The following is a 15,851-nucleotide window of genomic DNA, read 5'->3' as shown; positions in this document are numbered from 1 at the left end:
TCTGCTTCATCTGCTTCTACTTCAGCCTTTGACTGTGTGGATCACAACAAACTGTGGAAAATTCTTAAAGAGATGAGAATACCAGAATACCTTACCTGCCTCCTGAGGACTCTGTATGCAGGTCAAGAAGCAACAGTTAGAACCAGACATGGGACAACAGACTGCTTCAGAATCAGGGAATGGAGTACGTCAAGGCTGTATATTGTCACTGAGCTTATTTAACTTATATGCAGAGTACATGATGTGAAATGCCAGGGTGGATGAATCACAAGATGGAATCAAGATTGTAAGGAGAAATATCAGTAACCTCTGATGTGCAGATGATACCACTCTTATGGCTTAGAAAGCAAAGAGGAACTAAAGAGACTCTTAATGAAGGTGAAAGAGGAGAGTGAAAAGCTGGCTGAAAACTCAACATTCAGAAGACTAAGATCATGGCATCCAGTCCCATCACTTCATGGCAAATAGATGGGGAGATAATGGAAACAGTGACAGACTTTATTTTCTTGGGCTCCATAATCACTGCAAATGGTGACTGCAGCCATGAAATTAAAAGACACTTACTCCTTGGAAGAAAAGCTATGACCAACCTAGATAGCATATTAAAAAGCAGAGATATTACTTTGCCAACAAAGGTCCATCTAGTCAAAGCTATGGTTTTTCCAGTAGTCATGTATGGATGTGAGAGTTGGAGTTGTTGGATTGAGTTATTGGAGTTCTTTATATATTTTGAATGTTATCCCCTTGTCAGAAACATGGTTTGTAAATATTCCATTATATAGATTACCATTTCATTATGTTGATTATTTTCTTTGCTGTGCAAAAGTTTGATTTCTCATTTGTTTGTTTTTCTTTTTGGTATGAAATCAGAGTCTTCATCAAAACCAGTGTTTACCCTGTATGTTTTCTTCTAGGAATTTGTGGTTTCAGGTCTTATGTCTTCAAGTCTTTAATCCATTTTGAGTTGATTTTTGTGTGTGGTGTAAGATAGGGGTCAGGTTTCATTCTTTTGCATGTGCCTATACAATTTTCCCAACACCACTTATTGATGAGACTGTTCTTTCCCTCTTACATAGTCTTGGCTCCTTTGTTGGAAATCAGTTGACCATATATACATAGGTTTATTTCTGGGTTCCATATTCTGTTCTGTTGATCTATGTGTGTGTTTTTATGCCAGTACCGTACTGTTTTGATTACTGTACTTTGTAATATAGGTGCTTTTATATTGGTTGCATAAATATTTACAAGTGTTACATGTTTTGCTGAACTGACCTCTATATCATTACATTATGACCTCCTTTGTGTATTGTTACAGTCTCTGGCTTAAAGTTTACTTTGTATGATAAAAGTATAGCACCTCTGCTTTCTTTTGGCTTCTATTTGTATAGAATTTTCCCCTCTTTGCTTTTTTAAAAAATTTTTTCAATATTACTATGTTTTTATTTGTGTCATTTATGGATGTTCTTTTGTTGTGGTGGCAGTAAGGGGGGGATAAAGGGAAACTTTCTTCATGCGTGCACAAAGTGTGATACTGACCAAGGGTGATGGTGACAATTGCTCAACATCCTTGGGCTGGCTGAGGCTGACCTACGGTGAAACTCGGAAGTGAACTCCAGTCCCCGGAATCAGCCAAGCATGGGTCAGGAGGTGTGTTGGGGAGGGAGGAATCTGTCCCCTACCCAGCTGTCATACCCCATCCAGGGACATTCAGAAATAATCTTGCCGGCTTCTCAGTAAGCCCCATGTGGAGAAATGTGCACCAGGAAGATCGGGACCAGCAACAAGTATCTGCCTGGCCATCCAGATGCATCCTGCCTATGAGTTGCCAGCTGTCTTCTCCCTTCATTTTCAATCCGGTTTGTCCTTAAAGCTAAAGTGAGTCTCTTGTGAGCAGCATTATTTATGGGTCTTTTTTTTGTTTTTCTTTTTTTTAATCCATTTGTCTATTTTTTTTAATTGAAGTAAAGTTACTGTACAGTGTTATGTTAGTTTCAAGTGTACAGAAAAGTGATTCAGTTCATTCTGTTTTTCAGAGTCCCTTTAAAGTAATTTTTGATAGGTATGTTAGCTTTTGACATTTTGTTAAATTTTTTTTATTGTTTTGTATTCACTTGTTTTTTTCTTGTGTTCTTTGTGATTTGATGGTTTTCTGTTATGTTATACGTACATTTATCTTTTGTGTATCTTCTATAGCTTTTCACTTTGCTGTTACCCTGGGGATTACATAAAACATATTTATAACAGTTTAACCTGATAATTTTGAACATATACAAAGGCTGTACATTTATAGACTACTTCTTCCCATTTTGTATTTGATGTCACAATTTATATCTTTTTACATCATGTATCCACTGACAAATTATAGTTATTTTCAATCCTTTTGTCTTTTAATTTTTATGCTAGAGTTTCAAGGGATTTACCTACCACCATTACAACATTAGAGTATTTTGACTTTATATTTACCAGTGAGTTTAGTACTTTGATAGGTTTTCTGTCACTAATTAGCATCTCTTCATTTTAGCTTGAAGAACTTTTTTTAAACATTTCTTGTAAGACTGCTCTGGTGGTGATGAACTCCCTTTAGCTTTTGCTTGTTGGGAAATCTCTCTCAACTTTAGTTGTGAGGCACAGCTTAACTGGGTATAGTATCCTTGCTTGAAAGTTTTTCTCTTTGAACAGTTTGAATACATCATTTCAGTATCCTCTGGCTTACACAGTTTCTGCTGGTAGTCTTCCAGGTATTCCCTTATATGTAACAAGTTGTTTTATCTCTTGGTGTTTTTCAGATTCTTTCCTGTCTGTAGCTTTTGACAATTCAAAATTAATGTATCTTGGGGACTTCTCTGGAAGTCCAGAGGTTAAAACTTCACGCTTCCACTGCAGGTTCAGTCCCTGGTCAGCCAAACAAACAAATAAAATATTGTGTTTCAGTGTTTATATCTCTTTGGATTCCTTTTTTTTTTTTTTTGGAACACTATGGACTTTGTGGATCTGAATATTTCTTTCCCCATATTAGGGAAGTTTTCAGCCATTATTTGTTTCAATAAATTTTCTGCCCCTTTCTTGTCTCCTTCATTGACCTCTATAATGTATATAGTTGGTTTACCTGATGGTGTCCTATAAGTCCCTTAAATTATCTTAATTCTTTTTCAGTTTTTTCCTATTTGCTCCTCTAACTGGATAAATTCCAGTGACTGTCTTCAAATTTGCTTACCCATTTGTTTAGTCTGCTGTTGAACCCATCTGTTGAATTTTCTAGGTATTCTTCAACTATATGATTTGTTTGGTGCTTTTAGACATACTATTTGAAATTCTCACTTTGTTCATGCATTGTTATCCTAATCTCAATGAGCATCTGCATGACTATTACTTTGAACTCTCAGGTGAGTCACTTATTTCCATTTTATTAAAGTCTATTTCTGGAGTTTTATTTGTTTGGAATATAGTATATTTTTTTCTTCATTTTCTTTGTCTGTGTTGGTTTCTGTACACTGGATAAAACAGTCACCTCTCCCAGTCTCAACAGAGTGGTCTCTGTGGGAGATGAACTTTGTCATTCAGCCCAGCCCAAGCTTTTCGTTGCTTTTCAAACCTTCATGGTAGTCCAAGCTACCTTCTTTGTTCTTGGTGCTTCTTAGTAGTTGAGAGTGTTGTCAGGACTGGTCAGTGTGGCAGTGGGGACGATCACAGTCAGCATGTAGATGCAGGCTGATTGGGAAACTGACCTCTCAGATGGCAGCTGGGAAAATGAGCATTAGGTCTGATCCTGGAAGCTAGTGGTTTTTGCCTGCTCCCTCTGCACTTGGCCTGGGTGCATAGCTACAGGGGTACTCGTACTCCAGTGCCTGGTAAGAACTGCTGCTACATCCTGTAGGCCTTGTGAATGCCAGTCCTGGTGGCTGTCAGAGCCAGATAGTCTTCGGATCTGTCCCCTGGGTGGCAGGTGCCGATGCTGGAACACAGATCAGTGTACCAGCTCCTCCCTGGAGACATGGGTGGTTAGAGCAGGTAGAGCATGGATGCAGTGGCTTTCTTGGTCCCAGGGGAGGATGGCAGTGCCCTGTGTGCTAAATTAGAAGCCTGACTTTAGGCAGCCTTTTAATATATGTAAATAGACCCTTTTCAGGGAAAGACTTAGGAGTTGGTGAGTCCTCTCGAGCTGGGTAAGAACTGGCTGTGACAGCCATGTGGGTTTCTTGGACACCACAAAACACCTTAAACAAGGTGTTTGGGGCATGGTCTGTTCTGTAGGTGAGTCATAAAAAGGGGAAGTGCTAGATGTGGGGTCCGAACCCTTTGCTCTTCAAGGTGAATTGTGGAGGTGGGAGTGCCCACCAGATTGTGTGGTGGTGTGCCAGAGTTAGGGTTTCTGGTAAGTCTTATGTCTGAGCCTTTCCTGTCCATTTCAACGTGGGTGTTTTCTGCTCATTGTGTAAGAGTAGCCCAGCTAGTTTTTTCTTTTAGAAAAACCTGCTCGGTGTGCAGTGTCCTGTGTCGTGTGTCCATGGGAGGAGGGGCAGTTCAGGAGCCTCCTATGTCATGGTCTTAGTCCTAAACCCTCAGATAACATTTAACACTTCCCTTTCTGCTTTATTGCGTATGCCAAAGCCTTTGACTTTGTGGATCACAATAAACTGTGGAAAATTCTGAAAGAGATGGGAGTACCAGACCACCTAACCTGCCTCTTGAGAAATCTGTATGCAGGTCAGGAAGCAACAGTGAGAACTGGACATGGAACAACAGACTGGTTCCAAATAGGAAAAGGAGTACGTCAAGGCTGTATATTGTCACCCTGCTTATTTAACTTATATGCAGAGTACATCATGAGACACGCTGGACTGGAAGAAACACAAGCTGGAATCAAGATTGCTGGGAGAAATATCAATAACCTCAGATATGCAGATGACACCACCCTTATGGCAGAAAGTGAAGAAGAGCTAAAGAGCCTCTTGATGAAAGTGAAAGAGGAGAACGAAAAAGTTGGCTTAAAGCTCAACATTCAGAAAACGAAGATCATGGCATCCAGTCCCATCACTTCATGGGAAACAGATGGGGAAACAGTGTCAGACTTTATTTTTTTGGGCTCCAAATTCACTGCAGATGGTGACTGCAGCCATGAAATTAAAAGACACTTACTCCTTGGAAGAAAAGTTATGACCAACCTAGATAGTATATTCAAAAGCAGAGACATTACTTTGCCGACTAAAGTCCATCTAATCAAGGCTATGGTTTTTCCAGTGGTCATGTATGGATGTGAGAGTTGGACTGTGAAGAAGGCTGAGCGCCGAAGAATTGATGCTTTTGAACTGTGGTGCTGGAGAAGACTCTTGAGAGTCCCTTGGACTGCAAGGAGATCCAACTAGTCCATTCTGAAGGAGATCAGCCCTGGGATTTCTTCGGAAGCTGAAACTCCAGTACTTTGGCCACCTCATGCGAAGAGTTGACTCATTGGAAAAGACTCTGATGCTGGGAGGGATTGGGGGCAGGAGGAGAAGGGGATGACCGAGGATGAGATGGCTGGATGGCATCACGGACTCCATGGACGTGAGTCTGAGTGAACTCTGGGAGATGGTGATGAACAGGGAGGCCTGGCATGCTGCGATTCATGGGGTCGCAAAGATTCGGACACGACTGAGTGACTGAACTGAACTGAACTGAACTGAAGTATTGCTTTTCCCCTCCCCTTCTCTATCTTCAAAGCCCTTGTCTAAATCATTTATTGTGTTGTTTCAGTTTTCTAGGTTGGGGTTTGTTAGCTTCATTTCTTTTTTTTTTTTTTTTTCCCTCTGTCAGTCAACTTAATTCTAAACAGTATTCTTATTACTCCAGATGAGGTTAGGGTCTGTTTCAAGAGCAGTAAGTCATCTCTTTATGCAGCACGGCAGGTGGTCACATCATTCCCCACACGAGTGAATACAGTCTTCGAAATGTGACATGCTCCCCTGCAGGCTGCCTACTCCTGCCTCCCCAAGACCCCCCAAATGGAGTCTGTTCAAATCCTCCCCAGGTGGGTAAGTTATATAGATAGCCAACAGGAAGATGGAGGGGCAGTTGAGAAAAAGCGTTTGTTTTTTACCAAACCCAACTGACCTTTGTATTTTTTTTTTCAAAACTTTCTGTTGTTTTACTCATCCTAACACTCACTTTGAAAAAGTTACCTTAAGTAAAATTTGTAATTTTTCACACACTGCCAAGAACAAAGTAACCCTGCATTGGCTAGCAGAAGCTGTCACCATTTAGGACAATACAGTACTCACAAAGCATGCTGCCTCCTTTAAATCTTGAAAGAGGCAGACCTCCTCCTATTGTGCTTTGCTTTATTGCATGTCACAGATAACTAAGATTTTTATAATTTAAAGGTCTGTGGCAACCTGAACAAATCTGTTGTTGCTGTTTTTCCAACAGCATTTGCCCACTTTGTGTCTGTGTCACATTTTGGTAATTCTAACAGTATTTAAAAGACGCTTACTCCTTGGGAGAAAAGTTATGACCAACCTAGATAGCATATTGAAAAGCAGAGATGTTACTTTGCCAACAAAGGTCCGTCTAGGCAAGGCTATGGTTTTTCCAGTGGTCATGTATGGATGTGAGAGTTGGACTATAAAGAAAGCTGAGCACCAAAGAATTGATGCTTTTGAACTGTGGCGTTGGAGAAGACTCTTGAGATTCCCTTGGACTGCAAGGAGATCCAACCAGCCCATCCTAAAGATCAGCCCTGGGTGTTCTTTGGAAGGAATGATGCTCAAGCTGAAACTCCAGTACTTTGGCCACCTCATTCAAAGAGGTGACTCAATGGAAAAGACTCTGATGCTGGGAGGGATTGGGGGCAGGAGGAAAAGGGGACGACAGAGGATGAGACGGCTGGGTGGCATCACTGACTCGATGGAGGTGAGTTTGAGTGAACTCTGGGAGATGGTGATGGACAGGGAGGCCTGGCGTGCTGCGATTCATGGGGTCGCAAAGAGTTGGACACAACTGAGCGACTGAATGGAACTGAACAGTATTTCAAACCACTGCTAGCAAAAAGATGACAGCTCACTGAAAGCTCAGGTAATGGATAGTGTTTTCTGCAGTGAAGTATCCTTTAATTAAGGTGTATATGTTGTTTGTTTTTTAAGATATAATGTTACTGCACATGTTACTAGACTGTGCTGTAGAACACCTATATGCCCTGGGAAGTCCAAAAATTCATGTTACTCTTTATTGCACCATTTTCTGTATCGCAGTGGTATGGAACCAAACCTGCAGTGTCTCTGAGGTTTGCCTGGATTAGGAACTGTTAGAAAGCCCTAAAAGGATTGTTTCAATGTAGAGTATTTTGCTTGTTGGTTATTAAATGAGTAGGTGAGTCCCGTATAATTTTGACTTGATTTTCATTCCTTAGAAATTAATTTTCACAATGTGTAACTAGAAAAAGGGAAAACTCTTAAACCTCTAGAGGTTCCTACATTTTGTGGCAGGATATCTGTCAGTATTTTAGATAGTACCTGTGATCTGATTAACTTAAGAAATAACTGCACACAAAACTCCATAAACAAAGTGTTAAGATGTGTGGCCAACAGCATAATAATTGGACTGCTGATCTCCTGCTGTGCATGAGGGAAGGGTGATAATCCAGAGGCAGTGCCTCCTTTAGAAACGTCAGTAGTACTCAGAAAGGTCATACATAGACAGTCCACATGTATAGTCATGCTGACAGGTAAGTAGTTGAAAGAGATTATAAAACGAAGTCCTAAGTAAGAAATCTAGCTCTGCGGCTTAGTTTTTTTAATTGAAATATAGTTGATTTACAATGTTGTGTTAGTGATGTATACAAAAGTGATTCAGTTATGCATGTGTGTATATATATATAAACACATATATGTGTTTTTTATATACATTTTTTCAGACTCTTCTTTCCGTTTATAGTTTATTACAAAATAGTGATTATACAGTATTATACTGTGCTCTATACAGTAGGACCCTGTTGTTGAATAGACCGTGGTATCTTCGGTTGGTAAAACAGCCAGTGTTACGTGGACCTTTATGAAGGTTCCTCACTGTTCCCACTGTCTCCAAACAGAAAGCTTTGTGTTAATCCCATAAATTAGTATATAATTTTTCTGACTAGCTTCATACCTAAGTGTTAGTGGCAATTTATGTAACATACTGCCCAGTGGGTTACAGTGTTTTCTCAAATTGCTCTTGCTTTAAAAGAGGCTTCTGTCAGAAATGAAACACGTAGCACTTGGAAACTTGATTTCTGTACAAATGTAGAATCTTGATTATGCATACTGTTTAAAAATAACACCATACCGAGGACAGAGAGAGAGTATATATGTATGGTAAAAAGGCAAGTGAATGAAGCTATAATTTTTATTTCATTTCTCGTAATACATCCACAGCTATTTCCACCTAAATAGATCTTTAAAATAAGCATACACAGGTATTGACTATTATCTACAAATATTTATTGTAACACTTGAATAGAACTACAGGAAGCCCTTGGCACTGATAGAAAATATTGATTCACTGTTAGGTTACAAAAATTTATACATAGCAAAATTTAATGCTCTTTACATAAAAAATATTAGACTACTTAAACAAAACTTTCAAAAATTCCTGGTAAGAGCTACCAGAATTAGAAAAGTAAAATTAGGCTTTAGACACTGCCTCTTCTAGAACACTGGACTCAAACAGCACCTCCACTGCTGGAAAAAATATTTAGGTCTGTCATGCAACAGGAAAACAAAACACCAAGCTATTCTGGAACAACTGTTCTACACAGAAGAGATCGTCTCCCGATTTAGAAAAAGAAAAAATAGTCAAGATCCAAATAGGCATTTTTAGGCATTAACAACAACACCAACAAAAAGAATCCAAATGAAATATTATACTTGCTGTTCAATTTTAATAGCATCTGATAAAGGTATGCTTCCTTTCATTTTAACACATTTCTGCACGTGGATATGTTTAAAATCCAGGAAACAGCCAAACCACAAGTTAATTCTTAACATGAATATACATAGTTAACCCTATTATATTATGCAGCCCCCTTTAAAAGCACTGATGCACCCAACAGTTATATGTATCATTTCATAAAGAACAACACAAAGTTTACCATCACTAATACCCAATACCTATAGTCACTTAATGTTCTGAAACACAATGATTTAAAAGGCAAGTTTCTTTTGAAGATGGCTTAAACTCAAGCATTTGGGTTTTTTTTTTCTTTTCCTGAACATTGAACTTTATTCCAGGAAACTTAAGATTTAGATAAGAAAACATGAAATAAATACCAAACCTAATTGAAATTAATTCAGTATTCAAGTCTATAAAAGTAGGAGGTCTGTGGTCTGTTGGTAATTAGGTTTTGGGTAGTTGGTATGAAATTGTAAACTTGCTCTTCAGACCACATAAAAATGGTTTTGAGTGGTGGTCATTTTAATAAGGTAACACTTCTTCATTAAGAAAAACATTTGTGGAACAAAATTCTTTGAAGGATTTGGGGTTACCTATTTTAAGTTCTTAGAAATTGAAAACAAATACTCATTAAGGCAAAGCTGACATTTATGTAAAAGAAGAAACCTATTACAAAAATTGATTTTGGATAGCTTGTCAGTCTGAATCTAGCTTCATCCATGGTAGGTAATGCAGAATTATTATAATGGGCTTATTTTAGCATTCTTGAGAGAAAGAAAAAAAAAAACAATTTCTGATTGGACCAGGAAATTAGTATGTCCTGGACTTAAGAGGGGTGGGGAGGTCAGCTATTTTTCTTACAAGGGTCAACTCTAAGAATCACTTTATCTTTGAGCCACAATTTCATACATGTCAGCTGTCAGGAATGCAATGTCACATCAATTCCATTTTAGTTCCTATTTAGATATGTTTGAGGACAGATGGTAGAAGGGAATGTGTGGTCATACCGCCTGATGCTGTGATGGCATGGTCCTTATCAAGGGGTATCGTGTTCTCAGAGCCTGTCTTGGTGGGATTGTGAACATGCCACAAATTTCAAAAGGATAAATATTCATTTTGTTGAAATGTTGCCTTTTAAAATGGCTCCCATGAAACCTCCAATATCTTGTAAAGAAACAGTTACCTACTGGAAGGTTTTCCTAGAAATACATCCCAGCAGCTTGAGACAGACAGTGAAGTGTTTGGACTTCTACGTGAGTTTGTTTGGTGGGGTACACATCTGTACTGCAGAGCAGCTGTCTGATGATTTGTCAGAGCTGTAAATTCGTTGGCTGAGACCCTCTGGCAAACATTTATGTGTAAGAATTGAGTTGTTCTTTTGACCGAGACTGGATATCTTGCAGTTCCTGTTCTTCCTTTGCTTTGATATCCTGGTAAGCCTGCATTTTGCTTGCATCCTTTAAGTAAGCCCAGTTAGAAGACAGTATCATGAGGAAGTGGATCTGGAAAAGAAGGGTGAGCATGATGGCTAGTGAGCATGTGAGAAGGCAAAGCGAGCTGTGAAGGCAGATTAGACGCTCTGTGCTGTAAAAATGGAGAGGGTTATTCCGGATTAATATTCATTCTGCTATCAGAGGCATCGGAGACTGAGTGCAAGCTCTGCTAGGACGCTTCATATTAAAAGGGTGAAAAAAGTTAGTAAACAAACATAATGAATCAAGAGAAAATGGCCCAAGTTACTGTTAAGAAAAGGCAAAAATGAAATACGACAGGGTGCTTTTTACCATTTTAAGAGTCACTTGAAAAACGAAGGCAAAAGTTCAGAAACACGCTGTGTGGTTATTTTGGAATGAGTGTCGTGCAAAGATCTTTCCTATCTGTGGACAAAAATCAATTTCCCCAAAGGCCTGAAAGTGTGAACGGTGTTTATTTTGAGTAAATAATATAAACTACATATTTAACATGGAAAAATTAAGTGAATGTCAAAACCAAAATTAAGAACTATCAGCAAAGCATGCAGTCCCTGTGTTAACACTTTTAGCAGTGAAACTAGTTTTCGTGTATAACTGCCGTGATTTCATTTCACAAAACGTCAAAATCGTTATGATCATTCTTTACAGTTTGATGTGGCAAATGCTTCTTTCCCGCTTATTTTCCTCATCTTTCCTGCAAAATCTATATATCAAGTTCCTTATATTTCCTTCTCAACATATTGGAGACTTTCAGATCCAAGCACAATTACTTTCCCCATTAGAATCTTACGTGCAGTTTGAGAAGTGGCTATGAGGAATCAGTTACTACTCACCCCAATCCAACACTGTGAGGTTATCCATTCTGTGGGCTCTGAAAGGACTGATGGTGTTGTGTAAAAATAAAACTACATATAAATATTTTTTGAGAGATAACAAGTGAGCTCTTTTTCTTCAAATTTTTGTCAGCTTATTTGAGGGGCATTTATTTGGTAGTGAGCCCTATAATCATTAAAAATACGGTAATCAGATTTAAAAAATATTTATAAAATATTTTCCAAACAGAGTCTGAGAAGACCAAATCCAGATGAAAATGGTTCTCTTCCAATTCATCTTCAGCACGTGTGTTCATTACTGAAATGGGTTATCAAGCAAGCAAAAATAATGGAAAACACAGGTATTCCAGTTTTAATACTTCACTTAGAGATACTGCTCAGAGTTTAAGTTCAAAGAACTTTGTTAAAAAACAAAGACATTGTTTTTCAGTGGCTGCTCACCAGTGTCAGTAAATAACTGAATCCTTTCCACAATGTGGAAATAGCCAGATCTCATCATCATTTTGGAGTTCATGTACGGTAAGTCATTTGAGTAATCTACCATGCAAAATGAGTTGACTAAAGCGATTTACAAATTACTGTAACAAAACTGCAGAAGCCTAGGCTCTGCTTTAGTCTGGGGGTCAGTGATACTTCATGCTACGGAATATAGCTCTCTAAAGCTCCTTATTGGCCTTATGCAACTTAGAACTTAGTGCAGCAATCTTCCCGACTCTTAAACTTCAAAACCGCATAGTTATATGTGGTAGCCATCATGTAGATCAGCTGGTGGAAGAGAACAGAACAGGACAGTAAGATACAGGCAGTGCGGGCCTCTGCCCCGACACTTCTAAACTCGGCCGGTGATGGGAGCCAGCTCAGAGCCTAGGGTGTTTCTTTTTTGCCATTTGTAAGCCCATTATATCTCGCACACTCAAGTTTCTGGAGTCTCACGTATACAGTAAGTCATCAGCCCAGAGAACAGGTCCCCATCCTGAGGGAATAGAGGGTTGCCTCCACGTGGGGAGGGATGACATCAAAGGTTGGACAAACTCTGAAGGACTCACTTCCTCATTTCTCAGCACTTGAGGTTCCCCCTCACTCTACCCACCTTAGAGCTCTGGACAGCACAAGCCAAGCCCTCCCAAGTTTTCGGTCCACGTGATACACACAGACACACGCCTGTGTGGTGGCATCTTCCGTATTTGTGAATCTGTCCTTGTGCTAAAATTTCCTTAACTCTCAGGTCAGCACTCACAGCCATGCGGACACACAGGATGCGGAAAAGCTGACATGCCCAAGGCAACTGTGGCAGCCTTGGCAGCTATGGCAAGCTGTAAACAAGCATCTTTTTCATCATGTGCCCTGGTTTTTGCATTTTTGTGACCTCACTCTTTCTGTGGTCCCTCATGAGAGTGCTAAAGGGCCGTCTAGTGTTCCTAAGCGCAGGGAGACTGCAGGGGACCTGACGGAGAAAATACATGTGTTCAGCAAGCTCCAGTCAGGCCTGAGACACACTGCTGCTGGCCGTGGGTACACTGTTCATGAATCAGCAATGTATACCCCACAAGATGCCTTTAAACGGAGGCAAAAGGATTCTTCCCACTGAATCTGAATCTCATCACCTACCATGAATGCCAAGACCAGCACCTCATCCTTCCTGCAAGCTAGAGACGGGGTACGTTTACATAGGGGCACCTGAACCGAGGCAGAGTCCCAGGTGTGTTGGCTGGAAGGGAAGTCTGTTAGGATGGTGCCTGCAGGAAGGGGGCCAGCACTCACCAGGGCAATGACGGTGGCGCCAGCTCCGGCACAGGCCACGATGAACAGGTGATAGGACATGTAGAACTAGGAGAGAACCGGGCACCGAGGTGAGCATTCTGCGGGGGAGTGATGGCCTCCTCTATTCTGGGCGCACTCCCTCTTCCTCTGTAGGGCTGATTTCTGAAGGCCAGGCACATGCTGGGCTTAGCTGGGGAGCTTTCAGAACTTGGCAAGAGGCTGTACCCCCGGCCAGTTACATGGGAGTAGCTGGGGCTGCTCCCCACAAACAGGGTATTATCTTGCTCCTGCGTGCCTGCTACCTGCGGCCCAGATCATGGATGTACACACCCAGCAGCCAGGTAGGCGGGCCCTGATTATTGCAGTTGTTCCTTACTTCCTAAACCATGTCAGGATCATCTTAAATGCAAGCTTCCACCAGTGCATTTGAGAATCTGCTTTTATATACAGTTATAAGCCAATGCCTGAAGACTTTCTAGGGCAGAGAGATTTTTCAACCATAGTGTGTCAGGATTTACTGCCAAGTAAGGATGAATAAGCAATAGCAGCAACTCAGTCTAATCAAAAGAATAAGTTGCCAGTGTATAAAAATTCAGTTGTATACAAATTGAGGGCAGTCCTCTCTGGGAAAATTTACATTGGTCCTATGACAAATGTTCTACTTTGAAAAACGATCTGAAGATGAAGAACTGAGATATATTCAGACTGGGCAGGATTGGGATCACTCTCCAAATATCACCAAAAGAGAAAGCTGTCTGGTGGCGCAGGACTGTCACTCTGGATTCAGCCATGGCACAGGGCCATTGTCTAGGTAGAAAATGGTGGCTCAGCGCCCTCTCGTGGTCTTTCTCCCTAGGAGCACCCTTTGCCTCAGCCTGAAGTGCCCAGTGGTCGTCTAGGATCAGCTGAGGGGCCGGGGCCTACCTCGTTGGTGTTGCAGATGTTTTCCAGGGCCGAGCCACATATTCTTCCTGGGAAAGCATTCCAAGGGATGATTCCTAGAAAGTGAATCCCAGCAGAAGGTTAGTGATTAGCACAAATGCCAGTGCCCCTGCTTGCACTGGGCCCCTCCACTTTCAGAGGCAGTTACAACACAGTCACATGCTGTGCTCTTCATCAACAATTGATGTATCTACCCTCTGCAGAAGAAACTTTCTGGAATAAAAAAAAGTCCTATTTGGACAACAGGGCAAGAGCAAAGGCAACTGGTCCATGAGAGAATTAGACAAATTATGCTTTGGTTAGTTGAGCTGATATTCATGAACTTGAGTTCAACAGCTGCAGGACAACCCCCATCCTACCCCCCTTATAAGGCATTTCCTCCTCCTGAAACCAAACACATCTCGCCTTGAACTTCATGGTCTGTGGCCTTGCTCCTCAAGCTCTTTCACCATGATTGGCCCTGACTCCATTCTGAAAGGGAGAGGCTATGCTCAGAAAGGTTCATGGCAATTTGAGAGGAATTTGTTTATATTCTGTAATCTGCACTTCCATTTTGTATGTCTTTGCTTTTCTGTTCCTTTTTGTTGTGTTTTACAAGTATCTCAGAACTACTTCTGGATTGAAAGTCCAATTGGAAGCTTGGAAAACCACTGTACTTCCTCACAGAGTGAGGCCAGCTCAGCCTGTGGTGTCCTTGCTGTATCCAACTCCCCTCTGGTCACCTCATCCACATGGCGGCTGCTGCTTTTTCTGTCATTAATGCCTCGATGTACCCTTAAATATGAGACACACATCAAGTTCTCTTGTCTCCCAGGAGGTCAGAAAGGAAGATACTTAAAAACTATTCCTTCTACCTTTGTTATGGACCAGTAGTAAGTCTTTGTTCCAGGAGAATAGGAAATGATGAAACCACTGATTTCAAGAACAGAAGATTTTTAAAAATGATTACTGATGACATTTGTAGTGAATGCTGAAGAGTAGGGAAATGATACATGCACCTAGATATTCATTTATAAATATTTTAAAAATCAATTTGAATCTCTGTTTTCCATCTATTCTAAAGAACAGTGTAGTTGAACCTTTGGCTCTAAGAGAAGAGCTCAGTGCAAGGGGCATTTTAGGTTAAGTTTTGTATTATGGTTCAAGGTAAGATGCTGAGGATAAGCCAGACAGGAAGAAACCTCTTTTAGAAAAGCTCTGAAAGAACAATTATTTCCTCTTCAATTCTAATGGAAAACTTTTTTTCCCCTAGTTGATCCTGCCAAGAACAGGATTTCCACCATCCTGGACAGAAGTACTACTGAAACTGCCTTTTCTCATTCAGGAGGGATATCTGGTTTGCAGTGATGGACAGGAGGTGCCATGGCCCTTTCTGTGGCCTCTCAAGATGAACTGAACTTAGATGAAGTGCCCACTCAGAAAAATATGTTTGAATAGATATCCAGCGCTCAGCTTTGTTAGAGTCCCTTTGGATGACTTTAAAATATGCCTGGATTTTATGTTGTCATCTAGAGCCGCATCTCCTCTCCTGAATCTTCAAAGTCTCCACTCACATCCTGAGTCTCCAGAATCTCATCTCCTGAGTGTCCAGAATCTTGTCTACAGTCTCCTCTCAAGACTAGCCTAGGTCTTCTCTCCTTTCCCGAGTCTTATCTCCAGAGTCTCCTGAGTCTTCAGGGTCTAACCTCCAGAGTCGCATCTCCTAAGTCTCCTCTCCCGAGTCGCCTAACCCTCTTCTCCTCTCCTGAGTCTCCTTTCTTGAGCTCCTGAGACACCAGGGTCTCATCTCCTGAGTCTCGTCTGCTCAGTCTCCTGACTCTCCTGAGTAGCGTAAGCCTCGTCTGCTCTGCTGAGTATCCTAGGTGTCCTTTCCTGAGTGTGCTATCCTGAGTCGATAGTGTATCTTGTCCAGGGTCTTGTCTCCTGAGTCTCATTCGCTGAG

At 40.9% G+C, this 15,851-nt stretch overlaps 1 protein-coding gene across 1 annotated transcript in view; it reads right to left on the bottom strand.

The window, feature by feature from the left end:
* Positions 1-9,606: 9,606 nt before the first annotated feature.
* Positions 9,607-15,851, bottom strand: part of GPM6B (glycoprotein M6B) — a 44,126-nt gene continuing 37,881 nt past the window's right edge. The window contains exons 6-8 of the mRNA XM_052663317.1: positions 13,892-13,965; positions 12,968-13,033; positions 9,607-10,403 (exon numbers count right to left, since the gene is read on the bottom strand). Coding sequence (XP_052519277.1) covers positions 10,254-10,403; positions 12,968-13,033; positions 13,892-13,965 — 290 coding nt within the window. The 3' untranslated portion in view covers positions 9,607-10,253. The remainder of the gene's footprint in view (positions 10,404-12,967; positions 13,034-13,891; positions 13,966-15,851) is intronic.

The sequence above is a fragment of the Budorcas taxicolor genome, chromosome X (genome assembly GCF_023091745.1).
Source record: "Budorcas taxicolor isolate Tak-1 chromosome X, Takin1.1, whole genome shotgun sequence".
Taxonomy (NCBI): Eukaryota; Metazoa; Chordata; class Mammalia; order Artiodactyla; family Bovidae; genus Budorcas; species Budorcas taxicolor.
The sequence above is the reverse complement of the archived record's forward strand: the minus strand, read 5'-3'. Positions and strand labels throughout refer to the sequence as shown.